This window comes from Lynx canadensis, chromosome A1, assembly GCF_007474595.2.
Source record: "Lynx canadensis isolate LIC74 chromosome A1, mLynCan4.pri.v2, whole genome shotgun sequence".
NCBI classification, from domain to species: domain Eukaryota; kingdom Metazoa; phylum Chordata; class Mammalia; order Carnivora; family Felidae; genus Lynx; species Lynx canadensis.
In genome coordinates this window covers 87885866-87908197 of record NC_044303.2, presented here as the reverse complement: position 1 = coordinate 87908197, position 22332 = coordinate 87885866, and the positions used below count along the sequence as shown (strand labels likewise).

The window sequence follows — 22332 nt, the reverse complement described above, 5'->3', positions numbered from 1 at the left end:
TACTTTCAAACTGTTTTTTTTTTTTTAAATGTTTATTATTTTTTAGATGTAGAGAGACTCAAGAGTGTGAGCAGGGGAGGGACAGAGAGAGAGGGAGACACAGAATCTGAAGCAGGGTCCAGGCTCCGAGCTGTCAGCACAGAACCCGATGCGGGGCTCGGACTCATGGATTGAGAGATAATGACCTGAGGTGAAGTGGGACGCTTAATCGACTGAGCCACCAGCCACCCCTAAACTACCTTTCTAAGCTGCTGGTCTGAGTTACTCATTTTCCATAGGTATCTCCTATCAGTCTCTGTGTCGAAAACACAGTGAAGCCGTCAGAGGGGCAGAGGAAAAATGAGGTCTCCACCCTTACACCAGCACCCAGTGCCCTCCTAAAGCCATGGCCAGAGCATCTGTCCTGGTGTCCTGGGTGTGGCTTGGTGCTTGTCCACTCTCCTGCCCATGAGGCTGTCCTGCTGCCGGCTGCATTCCCGACGGCCACTGTTCCAAGTCCCAAACCATAGGGCCAATCTTGCTGCAGGTGGGAGCACCCAGTATTCCCTGATCCTCAAGCAGGAGTGACGCAACAGGAAGTCACTTGGGAAGAGGTAGGAAACACTGCCAGACCCCCGCTATACTGAGAAAATACTCGCCCATTGGTATGTAATGTGAGGGAGCTGTCCAGGATGTTCAAAGTGGTATAAATTTATAACAATAGCCAAGGAGCACCTGGTGGGGGGGGGGGGGCTTAGGCCGCTAAGCACACGACTCTTGATGGTGGCTCAGGTCATGATCTCGTGGTTTGTGGGATCGAGCCCATATAAGGCTCTGTGCTCACAGCGTGGGCCTCCTTGGGATTCTCTCGCTCTGCCCTTCCCCCACTTGTGCACACACACTCGCTCTCAAAATAAACATAAAAAGAAAAGTAACAATAGCAAAAAGTCAAAAAATGGGAGAATGCATAACCAAATAAATGGAGCACTTAGCTACTGTGCACTTTCTGGGTATCTGGAAAAACAAAACAAAACAAGAAAAATGTTCCTGAGGCAGGTGCATGAGATGAACGCACAGGAGAACGCAGCTGGAAGTCTGCTGTGCCCATGGGGGTGACTTGTGCCCCTGACTTCGCCCTTGGGGGTCCCGCCTATGTGTCACCCTCCCGGGGCCATCCCCCTCACTGGTGCATTTCCTCACCTCCACAACTGCAGACAGCAGATTACAGACAACAGTTAATTTATTTGCTGTGACATCGGTCCTTACAATAAATAAAATCTAGGGTACAAAGAATTTGCAGCACACCTTTAAGCAGGGTGACCAAGAGTCTGAACAAAGCAAAGACAAATCCCAGACTGTTAGCAGGAAAGGGAGGGGGCTCTCTGAGCCTAGCCTTCCCCAGGCAGGGCAGGGATGCCTATGGACCGGGTACACAGAGTTCTGGGATCAGCGAGAGGGTGACTGTCTAGCTGGTGGTTCTCAGCCCAGGGGAGACCATGGGCTCCTATGCCTGCTCACCTCGGGGGCCCTAACCTCTGCTGCACCTGACCGGGAGCCAGGGAAGGGCATTTTCCAGAAGACCCAAGTGGTCTGCATTTGGGGGAGGGGCATGGTCACTCGGCCCCCTGACCTGCACTCCCAGCTTCCTCTGGCCACCTCCGCATACCACCCAGTACCTGGCTGTTCCGAAGCCCATTCTGCCCTGCCTTGTAGTGGATGGGACCTGGACACAGGGTGGCAGGCTTGGAGTGCCCTCCTGCCGGCAGCTCCGGGGCCGTCGGGGGCTCAGGCTTCAGCCGGAGAATGTCCCACAGGCCGTGGTGCCTCTCCCCAGACCTCTGTAGGGCTCTGAAACCAGAGACTGGGGATGTCTCAGCGCCCTGTGGCCCCCAGGAAAGAACGCAGCTGGCCCCGCACATGCCAGCGCACGCTTGCAGGAGCGAGCGCACTTCAGTTCCGCTGTGCGCACATCTGTGCACGGCACCGTGTGCATCTCCCTGGCTCAGAGGACAGCACTACCCACCCAGGGTCCTGTGTAGCCAGAAGTCCCCAATCCCGGAGCCAGGGTGAGGAGCCACGAGGCTCCCCTGTCACTGGGGAGCCAGCGCGTCCCCGGGCCCACCTTTCAGCCTGCAGATGGTCATGGGCGTGGGGCTGCTGGACAGAGGTGAGAAAAGGGCCCGCAGGGTCCCCGAGAAGGGGGTCTCAGGGAAGGCATACAAGAGGGAGCCATCAGTGGCGCTGTAGAAGGACAGGTGCCCGGCCTCATAGTCCAGAAAGATGCCCACGCGCCGCGGCGGGTTGCGCAGTGGGGCGAAGGCGCGCTCAGATGAGTTGTAGTAGCTGCCCAGGAACACCAGGATCCAGAAGCCATTGCCGGCAAACAGCTCACCCTTCTCCTTGCGGTTGGCTGTCTCCCTGCAGACGCCCAGCGCCCAGCTGGCCCGCTCCCCCACCTCCACCTCCCAGTAATGACGACCCGACGTGAGGGCCTCCCGGCCCAGCACGCAGGGCCCGGGGTCGAAGCGCTCAGGACTGTCGGGCAGCGCCTGCCGCAGGTCCCCCCGCCGCACGCTCCTCCTGTCCTCTGACAGGACCAGCTCAGGGTTGGCAGTGTCAGGATCCAGGGTCACATCCCCTGCAGATGGAGTGGAGGTCACTGGGGGAGCAAGTGGGCAGCCCTGCCTGTGCGCCCCTGTGGACCTCTGTGGGGGCTGGCTGTGCACTGGCCACGCCCCATGTTGCCTCTCTCCCTGAAAGCTATCACCTAACCACCTGCCATTGCAATTCGGAATGTTCCAGAAGGAGGTCCAGGCTCCCTCGCGATGCACCCTCCTTCAGAGGACCTGTGAAACCACAAGGGTTTCCTGCAGCCACTCCTCCAGTTCCTGGGGCAAGGGAGGAGTGTCCAGCCTACTCGCATCCTGGACTCCCCACAGCTGGGGTCCGTGCGGGTGGACCTGTCCACCCCGGCGGTGGTCTGACCTCTGCTCTTCCTACACGTCCAGGCCAGCAGCCAGACCGGCCCTCCCTTAGCTGCTGTCTGGTGCCTGAACCTTCCAGGTCTCTGTGAACTGGTCCGCCACAGGAACAGACCCACCCTGCATGCCTGCAGGAGCTCAGGACCAGTGCGTCCTCTGGGCCACAAGGGTACCCACCTCGGAACTTCCGCAGGGCCTCCACCAGCCCCGGGACCCTGCACACCGTCCTCATCTCCATGGGCACCACCTCAGGCGGCTGCAGCTTCACGTCCTGGACCCTGGAGGGGGCAGAGCATGCGTCACCCCCCATGGCAGCCCTGCCCTGCACCCTGCCCACCTTCCCTGGGGAGAGGCCGGGGCTCCTACCTGCGCAAGGTGTCCCTGATGTCCTGTGGGAGAGACACACGCCAGTCAGCGCCTGTCCCCTGACCCTGGGCCCCCCCACGCCCCGGCCACCAGTGTCCCCCAAGACCCAGCTCTGCCCCCCGTCTCACACTCACTCACACACTCATACACCAGTCATCAGGAACCAGTGGTGGGCTGTCCCAAGTGCAGCTTGGACATGGGGAGCCTGGAAAGACCCTGGGCTCAGCCACCATGCAGACCTGGCCTCACACCCCCCATGTGCTTAGAGGATGCAGGGCACTGGCTACTTCCTTGCCCACCCAGAGCCCCCAGCACCCCTGGGTGGCGGGACACGTGGGGCGGGGTCCTGGCCTCCAGGGCTCAAGGGTACCTGGCTGTCTGCTGCCTGCCCTCCCACAGGTCCCAGACTCACACCCACCTTCCAGGTGAGGCCTCTCCACTTGGACATTCCTCTCTCCCATAATGACACACACAAGCATTGTACTCAGCATGAGGGATTGACTGTGTCCCTCGAATCCAAATGTTGGAGGCCTAACCCCCAGGGCCTCAGAACGGGGCTGGATTTGGAGATGGGGACTTTACAGAGGTGGTTTGAGTAAAAGGAGGTCACTAGGGTGGACCCTGATCCCACATGACTGGGGTCTTTATCAGAAGAGGGGACTGGGGCACAGACAAGGGACAACCATGTGAAGATACAGGGAGGAGACAAGGAACCTGGTGTGGGTAGCATGCAAAGCGGAAACAGCCTGTCCTTGGTAGTTTTGCTGGGTGGGCAGCCCACCCAGGGGGCACTGGGGAATGACGGGGGCAGTTGTGGTTGTCACAAGGCCTGAGGCGAGAGCAAGGCCCTACCTACCCTGAGGGTCATGTGGAGGGCCCTGAGCTCCAGGAAAGGGGCTGGCCTCCATGCAGACCACATGGCCCCTTGGAGACACATATATCCCTTTAGGAAAAGGCTCTGAGCGGACCGAGGATGGCTACAGGGTGAGCCTGGCGGGGGAAGCTGGGACCCCCAGACTCTGTCACACAGCTGGGACTCATAGGTGTGGGTTCCTGGAAGTCACCCAAACCCTCACTTCCTCTGTCCATGAGGGTGCACATCCCCACCCACCCAGGTGCCAGAACCCATGCAGCAGTCCTCCGCCTAACACTGAGGTCCGAGGGTGCAGGTGCACCTGACCTCGCTCCCTCACACCAGTACACAGGGTACTGCTGGGGTCTGCTCTCCTGCCCCTCCACAAGGCAGACCCCACCCCACCCCTAGCACAGGCAAGGGGGGCTCTGGGGCTGGGGGGTGATAGGAGAAGGGACAGGGGTCTTCCCTCTAGCTAGCCAGCCAGCTAAAGATCCAGGCCAGGAGATGTGAGCAGGTTGGGGGAGGCAGTGGAGGGCAGGTGGGGGAATAGGCAGGGGGCACTGGGGGGCAGGTGGCCACTTTCAGGAGTGCAGCAGGCCAGTCAAGACCACCCACCCACCCACAGCCTCCAGTGAACCCAGTGCCCGCGCCACTAGAGCCTCCAGTGAACCCACTGGGACATCTCACATTGTCCCAAATCACGTTTCATACAGACCTGGGGTTATCATCTCATGTCTGGGGCTGACCCCTCCTCTTTCCAGAACTTGGGGTGTCCCTGCCTTCTCCACCCGGGTTCACTTCCCCTGACCTCCTTGGCTGGCGGCTCAGACTCTGCCTCACTGACCACAGCCTACTTCTGCCTGAAACCCCGCGAGATACTTGGTCTTGGGTTCTTCCTCTTTCCCAGGCTTGAAACTGCCTGGTGTCTCAGCAGGGCGGAAGGACCAAGTTCAGACCCCAGGAGGGTAGCCAGGAGCCTCTGCCTGGTCAGTGAGATGCAGGAGGGTCACCACCCGTGGGAGATGCCCAGGGCTACACACACAGCGTCCTCACTCCCACCCTCTGCTAAGAGCCAGGCAGTCTCAGGGCCCCACAGGGCTGGCGCAGGAATCCTACAGGACTCCTGCCGGCACTTCGCAGTCCAGGGGACCAGAACCTCTGGAGCTAGCCTGGTGACCCACAGACCCCAGATGCCACCTGTCACACGGTCCAATAGGGCTACAGGACAGGCACTGGAGCAGTTCCGGGAGAAGTTCCAGATCCGCACCCACTCTGCAGGACCCGCAGCCACAAGTGGATCGCCGGTCCCAGCTACCCCCCCCACCCCGCCCTCACCTCTCACAGGTGGGTGACACCTGGGTGAGCTGAGCGCGCAGACTGCCCCATGAGCCCATCCCTGCCCAGAGCCCCCAGGCAGGCACCCCCAGGGCACAGCACTGCCCATCCCTTCTCAGAGCCAGCACGCGCACACCTGGAGCGCAGCGTGCCTCACCTGCAGCAGCCCCAGCGCAGGCAGCTGGCAGCGCCCCTCCAGCTCTGCGATGAGCTCGGCCAGCTGCGCGCTCTGCTGACCCAGGCGGGCAGCGCTCTCCCGCAGCGGGGGCAGGACCTCCAGCTCCTCCTCCTCCAGCCTCTGCAGCAGCCGCTGCTCCTCCTCTGCCAGCAGCCGGCGCAGCCTCTCGAACTCTGCCAGCACGTTCTGCCGCTGGCTCTCCACCATCTTCTGCAGGGTGAACAGGGCAGCTGAGGGCCCAGGGACCTCATCCATCCCCCACCTGGGGCCCCCACGTCCTGTCCAGTCCCCAGCCTCACCCTCCTGGGCGGGTTACACGCAGGGAGCCTTCCTCATACACAGCACGAGGCAGGCGCCCGCTTGCCTGCCGCCCCCACCCCCCGACCTTGGGCACCTCAGGGCACCGCGCCACCTGCCTGCCACAAGGCACAGGTCTCCTCGGCCTGGGCCTGGAACAGCAGCGCGTCCTCCATTTGCTTCCGCAGATGCTCTAGGGACTTCTCCAGCTTACCCTACGGGAAGGTAAGGCCAGTGTGACCCTGGCTGGGTGGGCCCCATCCCCGTTCCAGTCAACCCGGCCAGGCATGACACATGGGACAGCCTCAAATTAACCTATGAGTCCCCTCCCCCCCAGCACCGAGGCCCCTTGCCCTCCCCTGACTCAGTCCCCTTTCCTTCTCCAGGCCTGCTCTGGGCTCCCTGCAGGCCCCACACCTCTCCACCTGACTGCGCTCTCCCTCCAACTTTTAGATGGACTGAGGCCCGGGGAGGTGGCACTTTGGGGGACCCAGCACCCCAGGGTGTGCAAATGCCAGGCACAGCCCTTTGGGGGCAGGTAAAGATGGTGTGCTGCGCACCCCTAGCACGAAGGGTAGCTACCTGCTACTACAGGGAAGGAGGTCAGAAGGTGCCAGCCCAGAGGGAGCCACTTTGGCACAAGGACTCTCTGGAGATGTAGGAAGAGCCCTCTGCCCTCCTCCTTTCTGCCTCAAGGCAGAGCAGAAATTTCCCACAAGGGTGCCCTCCCTGTCTGTACCCAGAAGGGGACGGCACTCATCACAATGTCTGTCAGACAGGACTGTGCCTGAAGGGACTTTATGACTCAGATAACCCTGACCTATCACTTGTTCCCCCCATATATTCCCTAGTTCCTTTCCCACAACTTACTGACCCTACAAGCCCTAATTCCCTTTCTTTTGCCTAGCCACTTCTCCCCAGTTTATCAACACCCTTTGTTAAAATAGAACATAATCCCATATCTAAAAGGGTTTTTCATTTTGCCTCTGTGAAGCTCTTGTGCCATAGAACATTTAAAAGACTGATAAAATTATGGGGCCCCTGGGTGGCTCAGTCAGTTAAGCGTCACACTTCAGCTCAGGTCATGATCTCAAGGTTCACGAGTTTGAGCCCTGCATTGGGCTCCATGCTGACAGCTCAGAGCCTGGAGCCTGCTTCGGATTCTGTGTCTCCCTCTCTCTCTACCCCTCCCTTGCTCACCCTCTGTCTCTTTCTCAAAAATAAAACATTAAAAAAAATTTAAAAAAAATTTTTTTTAATGTTTAATTTATTTTTGAGACAGAGAGAGACAGAGCATGAGCAGGGGAGAGTCAGAGAGAGAGGGAGACACAGAATCCGAAGCAGGCTCCAGGCTCTGAGCAGTCAGCACAGAGCCCAACGTGGGGCTTGAACTCACCAACTGTGAGATCATGACCTGAGCTGAAGTTGGATGCTTAACCGACTGAGCCACCCAGGCGCCCCTAAAAAAAATTTTTCTTTAAAGACTAATAAAATTATGTTTTTTTTTCACTTGTTACTCTGCCTTTGTTAGCTTAATTTGCAAGCCTCAGTCACTGAACCTAACAAGTTGGACATAAAGCTTTGCCCTCCCCTACGATAGGAAGGGGTTTAAGTGCTGCCCCAAGAGGCGTTATCAGGCCAACCGAGAGGGGCCTCTGCAGAGCGGCATGGTCACTTTCTGCTCAGTGACAGAGCACATTTGCTGGACCGACAAAAGGGGTGGGGCATCCGCGTGTTGTGCCTCAAAGTGGAAGGCAAGACTTCAGGGGTTTCCGTCAGGACGAGCCCACAGATGCAGATCAGGATCCAAGTTTGTCCTGTTGGTTCTAGAACAGTGACAAACTGGCCAAGTACTGGTTCACGTGGCTACGCCACGTCCTTGGAGCAAGCCAGCAGACGCTCTGGGCCATGAAGCACAACGCACACCAATCCAAACGTTGGCAAGGTATCAGCTGTGTAGTCAATACCTGGGGCTCCAGGAGCAAACACTCCTGAGGCCCAGTGAGGACCGCACATGGGTGTCTGCCCCGAGCTCTCAGCAGTCGGGCGAGGGCTGGCCTGGATTTTGAGGAAATGCGTTTCCAGAACAAAGCGGGTGGATCTTGCCATGTCAGGTGGCACAAGTGGCTCCAAGCATCCCACTCGGAAAGCTTGACGGGCTGCGGGCACCCTGGCACCTGCCTCCCAGGGCAACGGCTGTGTCCCCACCCATCCCAACCCAGTGATTCCTCAAATCTCGTCTCCACCCCACAGCCCTGCCTCGCCCATGGCCCTCTGAGGGCTGAGCCCACTTCTGTCTACGCAGAGAACCTAAGGTTCTCTTCCTGCTTTCTCCTTCTCTGGGCTCCATTCCTGATTTTCAGGCCGGTGCCCCACTGGTGAATGCTGTCCTAGCCAGTAGGTCTGGGACAGGCTGCACACACACCCTGTGCCTCGTCCTTAGACCCTGGCCAGGAAGGTGCCAGCCTAGACCGGCTGTACGGGTACCCTGTGTCCCCTACTCGCTGGCCAGAAGGGTGCTGGTGTAGGCTTGCTGCACTCAGACCCTGTTTCCCCTAAACCCCAGCCAGGATGGTACCGGTCTGGGACTGGCTGCACACACACCCCCCCAAGAGGGTACCAGTCTCCATTGTTGCACGCGCACCCCTACAACCCGGCCAGGGTGCACCCCCAGCCAGGAGGATGCTGGTGTGGGCTTGCTGCACTCACATCCCGTGCTCCTTAGAACCCGGGCCAGGGTAACTGTGTGAAGCCGGCTGCGTGCACTCCCTGCACCCGAGCCAGGAGCACACCACCCCCGGGATGCCGCCCGGGCCGAGCCACCACCCCCGGGCCCCGACTCCAGCCGGGCCCCGCCGCGCACCTTGAGGTCGTCGGCCGCATCCTGCAGTGGGCGCACGCGGTGCGTCCAGTGCTCCCCAGAGCGCTCGCAGGCGGCGCACAGCAGGCGCAGCTCGTCGCCGCAGAAGGCAGCCAGAGGCTCGCGGTGCGCGGCGCACACGCCCTGCGGGACGGGCGACGGCGGGTGCAGGCGCCGCGCCATCTCGGCCATCTTGGCGAGCGGGCGGTTGGGCCGCAGGTTCCTCTGCGGGGACAGCTCGCGGCACTCGGGGCAGGCGTACGGGCCTTCGGGCTGGCCCCAGCAGCGCCGGATGCACTCGCGGCAGAAGTTGTGGCCACAGTCGGTCATCACGGGGTCGGTGAAGTAGTCAAGGCAGATGGCGCAGGTGGCCTCCTCCTGGAGGTTGGTGGACAGGTCGGGGGCGGCCATGGCGCCGGTCGGGCGGAGATGGGCGGCGCTTTCCGCCGGCTCGGGCGGTGTGGCCTCCGTCACCGAGACTCCGGGTAGCACTCGGAGACGCAGGGGCTCCAGGGACGCGCGGAGGAAGAGGCGCCGCGGCGGAAGCAGGAAGCAGCTGGGTTTTTTTTTTTTTTTTTTTTTGGAACAACCCGCTTTAGTTCCGGATTGGCTGAGGCCGGCCACGCGGTCCGCGGGCCCAACCGAATTGGAGGCTGCATGCCAGCTGACCTTGTGGCGTAGCCTCCGCTGTCTGCGCGCGCGCGCGCGTGCGCTCCAGGCTGTGGGTCACCTCTCCCTGGCGTCCCGGGAAGGACCGGTTGCAGGACCCGGGCCGGCGGGCGCCTCACACGTTCACTGGGTTCCCCGCACAGCACAGCGACTTCGAGGACAAGGGGAGCCTGAGGCCGCGGCGGCGAGCCCCAAGCCGTCTCCCGTGCGCCCCTGCGCCGGGCACGATCAGGATCAGTGCAGGAAGGGGCTCGGCCTGTAGGCACTCTGGCCTTAAGGTAGACATACACCGACTGGGATTCTGGGTGCCCGGCCTGGCGTAGGGCGGTTAATGCGCCTGAAACTGCGGGGGCGGGGCCAGAAAGGACTCTCCTCCCACCACCACCACCACCGCCCCCCCCCCCCCCCCCCGTGACCCGTGATCCCTGCAGGTACACCTTCAAGGCTGGACTGCTCTGAGGGTTTCAGCGATGCAGTTTGAAAAGTGTCATCTTCCCATGGTCCCCCCTTCCCCATGACACCCGCAAAAGGTGCGTGCAAACGTGGAAGTTTTGGAAGACAAGGTGGGCCCTGCTCTGCGAGTCACAAGCAGCCCATGCGCAGGCAGCATCCCTGCTTGGGCGTGTGTCGAAGTGGGGGCTAAACACCAGCATCCCACGCTGCGCCGGGCACGGGAGGTCCCCACTTAGAATCGGCCCACTGTGAAACCCAGCGGTTTTCAAAGCCTCCTTTATGACGCATGTGTGAATACAGTCTCTTGATATTTAAAGGCTTTAATCGCGATTACACTTCAGCTTTGAGAGCAGCCAGCCAGTGGCTCACAAGCGCTCCACCACCTTAGATATGTCTGGCAAGTGGCCTGCGCTGAGTGGAGCCACCTCACCTTCTGGAGAAACCAGGGATGCCCGCGCCCCCCTTCCCCCGGTCTGTGCCCCTATCCCTTCACCCACAGCGTCACTGTAGAGATGACCATCTGGCCTGATTTGGGGGCCCCCAGGCAGAAGAAGGGCTTCAGGGGGCCGGAGAATTGCACCTGGGCGTAGGTGTGCATGTGGGACCCATCCTTCAGGTTGTAGAAGGACACCTCCCCCGCCTCGAAGTCCAGGAAGACCCCCATGTGGCTGGGGGGCTCGGCCAGCGTGACAGGGGTTGGGGCAAATGTGCCGGGTGTGTACTTCTTCCCTTTGCACAGCTGCACCACCCAGAACCCATTTTCGGGGCACTTGGGGACCCTGTCCCTCCGGCTCACATTGTCCCTGCACACGCCCAGGGCCCAGAGAGCGTCACCGGTGAGGTTCATGCCCACCTCCCAATAGTGCCTGCCCGAGGAGAAGGTCTCCCGGCCCACGGCGCAGGGGTAGGCCAGGAACCGGTCCTTGCTGTGGAGCGCGCCCACCAGTGGCGTGCTCAGGTAGCGCCTCTGGCGGCTCTCGTACAAGAGGAGGTAGGGGTAGGCGGTGGCGGGGTCCGGCACCACATCCTCTGCAGATGGAGGGAAGGGGGCAGCGAATCATCCGTGCTCTCCCTAACCAGGCTCCAGGGCTGAGTCCAGCTGTACACCTGGGCCACTGGGGTCCCTCCCCCAACTGTCCATATTGGTGGTGCTAAGGAGCTGGGAGCTGGGGGGCCATTTGGGCACCTCACCGTGTGTCCCCATAGGAACAGAAAGGGCACAGAGTGTGAATGTCCCATAAAGGACAGTCCCCCGGCTGGGCTCCTGCTTACCTTGGAAACTCTTCAGCACCTCTATCTGCCCAGGGACCCTGCAGACTGTCCTCAGCACAGTTGGGGTGGCCTCTGGGTACTGTACACTCAGGCTGTTCCTCCTCCAGTGGACACAGGGTCATTGTCCCCTCTGACCCCACGCGGAGCCCTCCCTGCGCCCATCAGTGCTTCCCCTGCAGCTGGCCACGTACCTGCTCAGGAGCTCCTTCATGTCCTGCAAGACACAGAAGGAGGGAGATTGGCAAAGCTTCGTGAGGAATCTGGGGCGTTGTGCCTGCATTTCTGGTCTGTAGTGCTAGAAAGGCTAAGATGTTTTCCCACAGCCCTGTGCCCACTTTCCAGAGCGTAACCCGGTCTTGGCTGCACACAGGAATCCTACGCGCTGGCCTGGCCAGGCCTCCTGTTCTCCCCACATAATGCCTGGGGACATGGAAGCTGTGCCAGTGAACCCATGGGTGGAATTGGGGGCACAGGGCAGGTGACCATCAATGTGCCTTTTATAGTTCAGCATCACTGTGAGTGACAAAAAGGTCCACATGTTAGTTTGTAGATAGGTTGCTTTTTAATAGAAGACAAAACGTTCCTCTGAGCTACGTAGCCTGAGCTACCATATAACCTGTCATCTAGAACAGGCCCCTTCCTGGGGACAAAACCCACAGAGGTCAGGACAACAGACAAAAACCTGGGCCTGAGCCAGGCAAACGGGATGGATGCATGGATTCCCTGCATGTGGCATTTGCTTCTCTTGTGGAAACATGCACACAGGAGTGTGTGCAATCTTATCTGTCACCGTGGATTCTGTCCCTCCACATAGTTGGTGAATCACCCACTTGTTGGCCAACATAACCCCCTGCTTTCAGGGCCTCGGTGGGCCGGTCTGTCCTTGGAAGGCCAGCTGTGGCCTCTCGTGACTGCCATCCTGGGGTGCAATCACATGACTCCCTCCTGCCTGTGAAGTCGTGGGTGTCTATCTGGGCCAGTGTGTCTGTGCCCCACATCACCTCACTAATGACAGCCGCCCCCAGGCCACCTCCCTGGGCTAGGAAGGGAGGGGACACACATCTGCAGGACGAGAGCCTGTTATGGGCTGACTGGGCTTCAGATTCACACACTGGAGCCCCAGCCTGCAGGACCTCAGAGGGGGACTGTATTGGTGATTGGGTCTTTAAAGAGCCGATTTATGGTAAAGTGAGGTCACTAGGGTTGGACCCTAATTCCCTAACACTGGTGTCCTTGCAAGAAAAGGAGTTTAGGACACAGACAGGCAGAGAGGGACGACCCTGCGAGGACTCAGGGAGAAGATGGCCACGTATACGTCAGGGAGAGAGGCCTGGGGAGTAACCAGCCCTGCCTGTGCCTGGATCCCAGACTTCCTGCCTCCAGGACCAGGAGACACAGTCCACTGTGTGAACCACCTCCTGTGGTCTTTGTGAGGCAGCCTGAGCTGAGACAGAGCCTTCCCCTGTGTGTACTAGTTACTGCAGTCACCACCTGACCACACCTGGGCATGAGTCCCCCCCCCCCCACCTGGGCATGAGTCCCCCCAACCCAGATAGGTGAGCAGGGGTGCTGAGGTCTCACCTACCCCCCCAGGTGAGCAGGTGTACTGAGGTCTCCCCTCCCCCAGGTGAGCAGGGGTGCTAGGTCTCCCCTCCCCCCCAGATGAGCAGCTGTATTGAGGTCTCCCCACCCCGCAATATGAGCAGTGGTGCTGAGGTCTCCCCTCCCCCAGGATCAGGTATCCTGGGGACTCCCCTCCCCCAAGGAGCAGGGGTGCTGAAGTCTCCACTCCCCCAGGTGAGCAGGGTTGTTGAGGTCTCCCCTCCTCCCCAGGTGAGCAGGGGTCCTGAGGTCTCCCCCCCAAGTGAGCAGGGGTCCTGGGGTCTCCCCTCCCCCAGGTGAGCAGGTGTACTGAGGACTCTCCCCCATCCCCCAGGGAGCAGGTATACTGAGGACTCCCTCCCAGGGAGCAGGTGCACTGAGGACTCGCCACATCCCCAGGTGAGCAGGTGTACTGAGGACTCTCCCCCACCCCCACCCCCCAGGGAGCAGGTGTATTGAGGACTCCTTCCCAGGGAGCAGGTGCACTGAGGACTCGCCACACCCCTAGGGAGCAGGTGTACTGAGGACTCTCCTCCCCCCAGAGAGCAGGGCGCCCCCTCACCTGCAACATCTGCAGTGGGCTGTGCTGGTTCTTGTCCTCCAGCTGGAGCAGCAGCATCTCCAGGGAGAGGCCCTGCCGCTCCAGGGTGGCAGAGCTCTCCCGCAGCCTGGCTCCCACCTCCTCGTCCTCAGTCTTCAGGGCCTGGAGCAGGCGCTGTTCCTCCTCCAGGAGGAAGAGGCCCATCTTCTCAAACTCCACCAGGATGCGCCGCCTCTGCTCCTTCACCTTCTCCTGCAGGAGCCAGCGGTGGGGGAGGGGGGATTGCGGGTGTGAGGGACCCCGGACCCGTGTCCACTCCCTTTCCCCGCCAGCCAGATGGGAGGGCAGCTCCCAGGACGCTGTAACCCCCCAGGGTCCTGGTGACCCACAGAGAAGAAGCTAGCCTAGCAGGGGAGGGAGCCCCTCTGTGGGGGTCACCTGCTGAGCCCCAAGCAGCGGCACCCAAGCGTCCCTGCATCTCCAAGGCGGCCGGCCTGGGCTGGGCGTGTGTTCTGGATCCTGATTCTAGCGGGAATCCTGAGCTCCAGGTATGTGTTCGCATCCACACAGCTCTTGTGTGGCCTGTCCGAACCCACTGGGCTCCTGTGTGTGCACCCCGTCCCCGGGCACCTGCCTGCCACTCAGCCAAGGTCTGTCTCTCCCTGGCCTGCAGCCTCCCAGTCTTCATCATCTCCTCCCGAAGGTGCCCCACGTCGGCCTGCAGCTTCAGCTGTGAGACACATGGACCGCAGAGTGTGGGGTCAGAGGCCCTTATGCCCTGGCATCTGCCCAGTGCCCCCACTCCAGAGAAGGACGTGAGGGGGTCCTGGGGAAGAACACATGGCACCCGAGACATGTGCCTTGGGCAGGAGGGTTATTATGAGCTGGAGCCAATCAAGGATCAGCACTGCAGAAATAGACCTTCCTGGGGCTCCCCTTAACTGAGTAAAGGCCAGAGGAAGAGGAGGGCCAGGGGTCTCATCCCAGGAAGGTTTATGGCCCTACAGGAAGGTGGCGAGCTGGTGCCCCGATGCATGTGCACTAACAACCCTTCTCTTCCGTGAGTTTCCCTATATTTGCTTTCTGCTGTGCTTGGCACATGTCTCCAAGCCCACATGCTGAATACGAACCCCCAGCGCGGAGTGAGGAGGTGGGGCTCCTGGGGGGCAATCAGGTCACGAGGGTGGCGCCCCCAGGAATGGGATTAGTGTGATCATACAACAGACCCCACAGAGCTCCCTGCCCAGCGAGGACAGGGAACCAGGATGAGGGCTATCAGCCCATGGTGCTGGAGCCCTAACTGCACGGACCTGGGGCAGGGCCTCCAACAGTGTGGACTCCAGGCCACCAGCTTTGTGGACGTTTGGGCTGTGCATTATGGGGGCTCTTGTCCTGCCTACTACATGTGCACCAGGACGTCCCTGTGACCCACCTTGTACTCTTGCACGGCCTCCTCGACCGGGACCACCCTGTGGGTCCTGTGTTCCCGGGCCTCCTTGCAGACGACACAGATGGGGATCTGGTCGTCCTCACAGAAGAGCTTCAGCAACTCCTGGTGCTCTGCACACAGGTCCCTGCTCTGGAAGCCTGGGTGCTGCCGCGCCATCTCAGCCACTTTGGTCAGCAGGCGGTTGGGCCGCAAGTTCCTTTGGGGGGATAGCTCCCGGCACTCGGGACATGGGAAGGAGCCCTTCCGCTTCCTCCCCCCTTTCCTGCCTTTGGCCTTCTCCCAGGCCAGCCGGATGCACTCGCGGCAGAAGTTGTGGCCGCAGGAGGTCATCACCGGGTCCGTGAAGTAGTCAAGGCAGATGGAGCACGTGGCCTCCTCCTGCAGCTTTCTGGCAAGTTCCAAGGCATCCATGCTTCCTGGGCAGGGAGTGGAGTGTCCCTCACATGCTCCTTGATCCTCTCCACACCAAACCCTTGTCTGTGGCCAGCCCCACCCACTGTAGGGAGAATCTTGCTAGGTTGCATTAGAGCATCCCCCCAACCCCCCACCCCCCACATGATGTCTGATCTGACTCCTCACCTCCCACTGACCTGTCTACAGCAAGAATCCTGTTCGGCCAGTTTGGCAAGAATCTCCCTCTCAGAGATTTTTCATCACTAACCCTCACTTCCCCTGAACCGCCATAAATCCCCACTGGTCCACCCTATACTGAGTTGAGCCAGTTCTTTGCTGGGATCTCTCATCCCCTGTTACAGTAATCCTGAACAAAGTCTGTTTTTACTGTCCTGACTACGCGTCAGCTCTGGTGTTCTGCCACATGGTGCAGTGCAGAAAAGACACCTGGTGTGCGTGAGTGCATGCACAGACATGCACACACACAAGAGCAAACACACACACGTGCACATATGCACACACACGAGAGCGCACCCATGCACACACGCGCACATATACACACATACACATGCACAGAACATACACACACGCACACATGTATACACATACACACAAATACACATGCATGTTTGCACACATACGTGCACAAATGAACACACATACACACGTGCACACACATACACACATGCACATGCGCACACAAGCAGACATGCACATACACATGCAATGCAAACACATGCACACACATGCACATACATGAGAGCACACACGCACATGCGCACATATGCACACATACACGAGAGCACACATGTTCAGAGAACACATATGCACACACGTGTGCACGCATGCACAGAACACAGAGCACACATGCACACACAAACGCGCACAAATACACATGTACGCACACATGTGCGCACATGCATGCACACACACGCACACAAATACACACATGTACATGCGCGCAGATGCACACATGCACACACAGAGACATACACACGCATGCACACACATGCACACATACAGTCTCACAAGCACACACACAAATACACACATGCACACACATGAGAACACACACATACACACGGTCACACACGCACACACATGGTCACACACGCAAGACATACATGCACACACACGAGAGCATACATATGCACACACAGTGCACACATGCACACAAATACACATGCACGCACACACGTATATGCACACACACAGTCACTCATGCACACACATACATGCACACATACATGCAAATATGCACGCACACACGACAGCACACCCACATACGGCCACACACATGCACACATGTACGTACATACGAGAGCACATACACGCACACACACGCACACACACACACGAGAGCACACGCACAGATATACATGCACGCGCATGAGAGCACACACATACACACTCGCACACATAATCTCACAAGCACACACATACATGCACACACAGTCACACACGCACACACGTACATGCATACATGCATGCACACATGAGAGCACACACATACACACATGCACACACATGGTCACACTGGGTGTGGCTGTACCCCTGACCCTATGCCAGGGAGGTCCAAAGCCCCCTCTGCAGGTCACAGGGTGTTATTCGAGCCCTGTTAGGGGATTGGAACATCATTTCTGGACTTTACTATCCCAGCTCCTTTCTCTGCAGTCATCTGCAGTGAGCACGGCTGGATGCCTCAGGCCTCCCACGTCCCAGACCCTGGTTCAATTTATCTGGAGCTGTCTCTGCAGACACTGTGAGGTCAGGGTGTCCCTCTGCTCTCTCCACCCTAAGGGGCACTGCTGCCCACCCAACAGAAACGCGGGCCAGCGGGGCAAGCTGGTGGGCTGGGGGTCTGGCTCAGGATGGAGGCGACACGCCCAAGGGCCCCAGGTCAGTGAGGATGGACAGGCCACCCTCCGTCCAAGAATGCTTTTCTGTAAAGGGGCAAAACCAGTTCACCCGTCTGGTCCCAGGCTGTAACCATCCTGGAAGCTGTGTCTGCTACAGGGGCAGCGCACGAAGTCCCCACCAGAGCCTCAGCGCACAAGGGGTGACGTGCCGCCTGCCCCCTCCCTGGAGGGACCGGTACTCACCACCGAGGAGGGGGCCACAGGCCGCGGTCGTCCTCAGCCACGCGCGCAAATAGCGCCCTGGAAAGCCTGCGTTTGCGCAGTGAAGACCATGGGGCGGTGGTCACAGAGGGCGTGGGGGCCCTGGGGGTGCTGGGCTTTGTGGCGTCAGCAGGGGCGGGGGCAAGGGCGGCTGGGGGGGGGCGCTAGTTATCAGGTGGGGGCAGGGGATGGGGGCGGGAGGCTTTGTGGGGCGGGTTGTCAGCAGCCTGGGGATGGGGCGGGGGCCAGCGCAGAGTGGGTCAGGGGTGGGACGGAGGCAGTTTTGGCAACCCAGCCGGGAGGAGGGAAGAGGGATGACAGAGATTGCAGGGGCAAAGGCCAGTGGGGGGTAATCTTTCTGAGAGGTGTGGGAAAAGAGGGTTGCAGGCAGGGGGGAGGTGGGAAGGGGCAAGGGGTGGATCCACAATGGGGAAGAGATGAGAGCAGAAGACGGAGCAAGTCTGGGCTCCCCGCGGAGTGGAGGGGGGGGGGGAGGTGCGGGAGGTGAAGGGATCGCTGGGTGCGGGTGGGGATGAAGTGGGGTCGCTGGAGGAGGCAGCAGGGCGGGCGACCCTCTCACAACAGCCCCACCTCTCCGGTGGTGACTTCACTAGTGCTCAGAGCCGGGCCAGGGGAGGGGGCGTCGTCCAGATCCCCGGTTAGGAAAGGAGGATCATATCGGACGGGCACTGGGAACGGTCGACCCCTTGGGGTCCGGCCCCCGCCCGGAGGTTGCTTCGGCGGGTAGCTGCCCCCAACCCGGACCTAGAGCTCGCTGGTGGCTGAGCACCCCCAAGTCCTAGGGTCTGGGGGACCCGACAGATGAGGAAATTGAGGCTGGGCCAGGGCAGGAGGGCGGGGAAAACAGGCATGTGGCTGTAGACGCACAGGACCAGGACAGGCCGGGCGCTGACCCTTTTTATGTGCGCCTGGGCCTGGGCGGTGCAAGAGGCTCCAGGTGGACAGCCTGATGCTGATTCTAATCCCCCCTCCCAGAGCCACGACCCCTCTGCTGCCCTTTCCATCAGCTGGGGCGTTCTGGGCGGAGGATGTCTTTCCCTTCAGGGAACAGAATCATGGAATGTTCAAACCTTGAGTAAAAAGGTGTCAGGAAGACCCACAGGAGAGCAACGAATCCCGTGCATAAAGTGCCCAGATGAGCCTTTTACCGTGTTTGATGTATCTGGCCTGTTGTTTTGTCTGCGGGGAGACAGAGCACAGGCAGGGGAGGGTCAGAAAGAGAGGGAGACACAGAATCTGAAGCAGGCTCCAGGCTCTGAGCTGTCAGCACCAGAGCCCAATGCGGGGCTCAAACCCACTAGCTGTGCAATCATGACCTGAGCCCAAGTCAGACGTTTAACTGACTGAAACACCCAGGCGCCCCAAACGTTGTGTTGTTTAAGCAAACCCCAGACATCACTGGATTCATCTTTTGCCTGCTCCAGACAATACCTGGAGGAGGACAGACAGAATGACAGGACAAAAAACTACCTTACTGTGTATCCTTGGGGAGCCAGAAAAGGTTAGAAGGGGTGTGAGTTTCATGCGCACCTTGGGAGGGGGACAGGTAGCCTCTGTGGGGAAAACAGGTTCCTTTAGGAAAGGCAAGTGGGTTTTGGGGGAGAACAGGAGTTAAGCTTTGTCTCCACAGCTGCCAGTGGTCTTTCTGTCTCCTTGGGGATGGAGAGGTTTCCAGCAACCTCGTTCCCAGAACTTGCTGCTTTTAGTCAAACAAGAGAAGCCCCAAGGCAGCTTTCTTTTGCATCTGTTGAATCTTAAGTGATTTTGTCTTAAAATAATGTGGCAGTTCTGGGGTCCGGAGTGGCCCCCACACTTCCCACATATCTCCAAAACTGGGTTTTTTACATAACCACCATCGACTGTCATTCCTGGGAACTCCTTGCCAAGGAAGGTTTGCTTTAGAGCTGAGCTTTGTAAGAGGGCTACACAGTGGGGACTCCCTCTGTCTTCTTCAGGGAGCTTTAATTCAAAAAAATTTTTTGTTGATTTTTTTTTTTTTGAGAGAGAGAGAGAGAGAGAGCACTAGTTGGGGAGGGGCAGAGAGAGAGAGAGGGAGGCAGAGGATCTGAAGCGGACTCCAGACTCTGAGCTGTCAGCACTGAGCCCGAGATGGGGCTCGAACTCAGGAACTGTGAGTTCATGACCTGAGTCGAAATCAGATACTTAACCGACTGAGCTACCCAGGGGCCCCTCCCCCGGGGAGCTTTACACAACTCTGTGCAGGGGCAGCTCGGAATCTCTGTGGAGGGATCTGGCACCACTATTTTTTTTAACATTTATTTATTTTGGGGAGACAGAGATAGAGCACGAGCAGGGAAGGGGCAGGGGAGAGGGAGACACAGAATCCAAAGTGGGCTCCAGGCTCTGAGCTGTCAGCACAGAGCTTGACGCGGGTCTCAAACTCATGAACTGTGCGATCATGACCTAAGCCAAAGTTGGATGCTTAACTGACTGAGCCACCCAGGCGCCCCTGCACCACTATTTTTAAAGCTGTCAGAAAGCCTCTCACTGTCAGAAAAAATACAATAAAAAACAAGAGGTTTGGTTCTCTCTGTTGAAAATAAGAGACTTCCTTTCTCCTTGTGCTTTTGAAATGCATCATTTCAATGTCTGAAGAAGGGACTGGGAACACGTGGTGGGTGGTCTGGTTGAATGTTCATTCGACAACAAAATTGTTTTCTTTCTTTGTTTGTTTCTTTGTTTCACTGGGTTGGGAGCAAATTTCATTATATTTCCCCAGCATTAACATGCTGCCACTGTTGTGAACCAGGTTGGTTTAGAGCATGATCTGATTTACCTAAAGATTTTGATGTTTGGTTTCTATCCACATTTGCCACTTTTAGTCAGAGGAACAGAAACACAAAATTAAAGTATGAAAGGAAATATAAAGTTTCAAATGATGATTTTTGTGCATTTGTAGTGTTTAGTCTTTAGGGCTTCTGAGGTGTAGGGAAAGGAAATCTTTCTACCCTCTTAGATCCTTAGCCCGAGGTCTGCAAATTAAACTGACAAAGACAGAATAACAGAAGAAAAGCCTATGAATTTGATTTAATGTTATTTTTTTATGTGCATGGGGCTTCATAGAAAAGAATTGAAAAACCCAGAGCAACAGACTTGGGGGTCTGTATGCAATTTTAACAAAGGGTGATATATTGTGCAGAACTGACAAAAGGGAGTTTGGGCTTCTTTGGATGTTAAATCATGAGAAGGTAAATATATGTGGGGGAAACCAACTAAAAAGGGTTATAGTAAGGTTTTTCTTATGCAGATTCATCTCCGTGCTGCCTCCATCTCTGGTAATAAGGTCATTCTCCATTTCCTTCACAAGGGGGATTTATGCCCTGCTTTTAGGCAGATAGAAAAAGAGCAGAAGCCCATCCTGTGCTCAAAATAACCCTTATGCCAAAGTGGAATGTTCAGGGGTGACATATTTTGATTCCCTGACATATTTGATCTGAGATACACAGAGCTGGTTACTAGGTAAAGGTGGTAAAGGCATTTTATTCAGCAAGAATGGAAAGATGCTCTTTTCACTTCAACTGAGCTGAACTCTGAATGCAGCAGAGACAGCTGGAGATTTCTACCAGTGAGTGAGAGAGGGGCTCAGCCCTAACAGGCTACTATAGACAGGGTGGCTTATAAACAACATATTTTGCATAATTTTGGAGGCTGGAAAGTCTGAGATCAAGGTGCTGCTAGATTCAGTATCTGGTGAAAGCCTAATTCCTGGTTTGTGGGAAGTGTGTTCTTGTTGTGTCTTCACTGGTGGATGGGGCAATGGTGCTGCTGTCTGGAGTCTCTTTTATAAGGGCACAAATGTCACCAGTGGGGCTCCACCCTCAGGACCTCATCAGCTCCCAAAGACCTTGCTTCCAAAACCCACAACACTGGCAGTTACGTTTCAACATATGAATTTTGGAGAGACACAAACCTTTAGTTGGTGGCATTGGGTTTTCAATATTCTTACTCAGGCAGGTCAAGGATATACAAAAATGTCAGAAGTGGGGGGTGAGGGGGGTGCCTGGGTGGCTCAGTTAAGCATCTGACTTCAGCTCAGGTCACGATCTCGTGGTTCAGGGGTTTGATCCTCTCATCAGGCTCTGTGCTGACAGCCCAGAGCCTGCTCGGGATTCTCTTCCTCTCTCTCTGCTTCTCCCCCACTTGCACTTTCTTTCCCTCTCAAAATAAATTTTAAAACCTAAAAAAAAAAAAGATGGGGGGTGAGGAACTTACTCAGACATCAAGCGTCGGGCAGGGTGAGATCTATCACCAGGCAGACTCAGCAGGATTCTTGCTATAGCTGGGCTCTGCTGGGATGGGCACAGAAGTCCACAGGTGAGGTCCCACAGGTGACTCGTGGAGAAGAGAAGAGAACTCAAGGGGACCTGGCTGGTTTGGTCAGCACTGAAGCATGAGCTGAACGCCCTCAGAGCTGTGATGTGGGATGCAGATGGGGAAGCTGGAGGGCCATTCCCCCTCCCCTCCCCCTCCTGACACAGCAGGACCCTTCCTGCAGGAACCCTCACAATGGGCATCTGGCTCCTGGTGAGCGACATGCTTTTCTGTCCTGTACCAGGAATCTGGGGGGAGCGGCCTTAGGTCAAGTGCCGGCAACCCTGCAGCTTCAAGGTGGGGTTCTGGCTTTTCCTTTGGAAACCGCACAGAGTCATCCTTGTCCTCTTCTACCTCGTGTAGTCCCTCAAATATCTGCAGGTCTCAATTTTGTGGCTCACCCTACCCCACCCCGTTCCCCCTGTCCCCTGCCTACCAGATTGTAGCCCCCTACCTGCATTGCTGTCACCATTTCTTGCAGACCCTGGTTTCCAAATTTCTTGCTAACGTGATTGTTTTTATCTGCAGTTACCACAGAACCAGCTGTATCTGTGAGGGTTCTGTGGCAGAGGCACACAGTTCTGCATCCTGGAGGCTCACCACAGCAAGGGTTGTTTCTCACACTCA

At 57.9% G+C, this 22332-nt stretch overlaps 2 protein-coding genes across 3 annotated transcripts; both read right to left on the bottom strand.

The window, feature by feature from the left end:
• Positions 1-1201: 1201 nt before the first annotated feature.
• Positions 1202-9399, bottom strand: TRIM11 (tripartite motif containing 11). Of its 2 annotated transcripts, XM_030315013.1 has the most exons (6): positions 8856-9399; positions 6112-6207; positions 5675-5905; positions 3327-3349; positions 3138-3238; positions 1202-2617 (listed from the first exon to the last, which is right to left on the bottom strand). In XM_030315013.1, the coding sequence occupies exons 1-6, from the start codon at positions 9261-9263 to the stop codon at positions 2070-2072; spliced, it is 1407 nt and encodes a 468-aa protein (XP_030170873.1). In that variant the 5' UTR covers positions 9264-9399; the 3' UTR covers positions 1202-2069. The 2 variants fall into 2 exon arrangements, with proteins under 2 accessions (XP_030170873.1, XP_030170883.1); XM_030315023.1 differs by lacking the exon at positions 6112-6207.
• A 1056-nt stretch (positions 9400-10455) lies between these two features.
• TRIM17 (tripartite motif containing 17) lies at positions 10456-15250 on the bottom strand. The gene is made up of 6 exons (XM_030315035.1): positions 14822-15250; positions 14024-14119; positions 13411-13641; positions 11438-11460; positions 11247-11347; positions 10456-11003 (listed from the first exon to the last, which is right to left on the bottom strand). Exons 1-6 carry the CDS (start codon positions 15248-15250, stop codon positions 10456-10458), a joined length of 1428 nt encoding a protein of 475 aa, XP_030170895.1.
• Positions 15251-22332: the final 7082 nt, after the last annotated feature.

Excerpts from the sequence above, each read along its gene's own strand:
- TRIM11 (XM_030315013.1), bottom strand. The coding sequence starts at position 9,263 with ATGGCCGCCCCCGACCTGTCCACCAACCTCCAGGAGGAGGCCACCTGC. Across the intron at positions 5,906-6,111 it reads AGACCTGTGCCTTGTGGCAG|AAGATGGTGGAGAGCCAGCG; the intron begins GCAGGTGGCGCG and ends TTCACCCTGCAG. Across the intron at positions 2,618-3,137 it reads GGCCCTGCGGAAGTTCCGAG|GGGATGTGACCCTGGATCCT; the intron begins GTGGGTACCCTT and ends CTCCATCTGCAG.
- TRIM17 (XM_030315035.1), bottom strand. The coding sequence starts at position 15,250 with ATGGATGCCTTGGAACTTGCCAGAAAGCTGCAGGAGGAGGCCACGTGC. Across the intron at positions 14,120-14,821 it reads AGGCCGTGCAAGAGTACAAG|CTGAAGCTGCAGGCCGACGT; the intron begins GTGGGTCACAGG and ends TGTGTCTCACAG. Across the intron at positions 11,004-11,246 it reads GGTGCTGAAGAGTTTCCAAG|AGGATGTGGTGCCGGACCCC; the intron begins GTAAGCAGGAGC and ends CTCCATCTGCAG.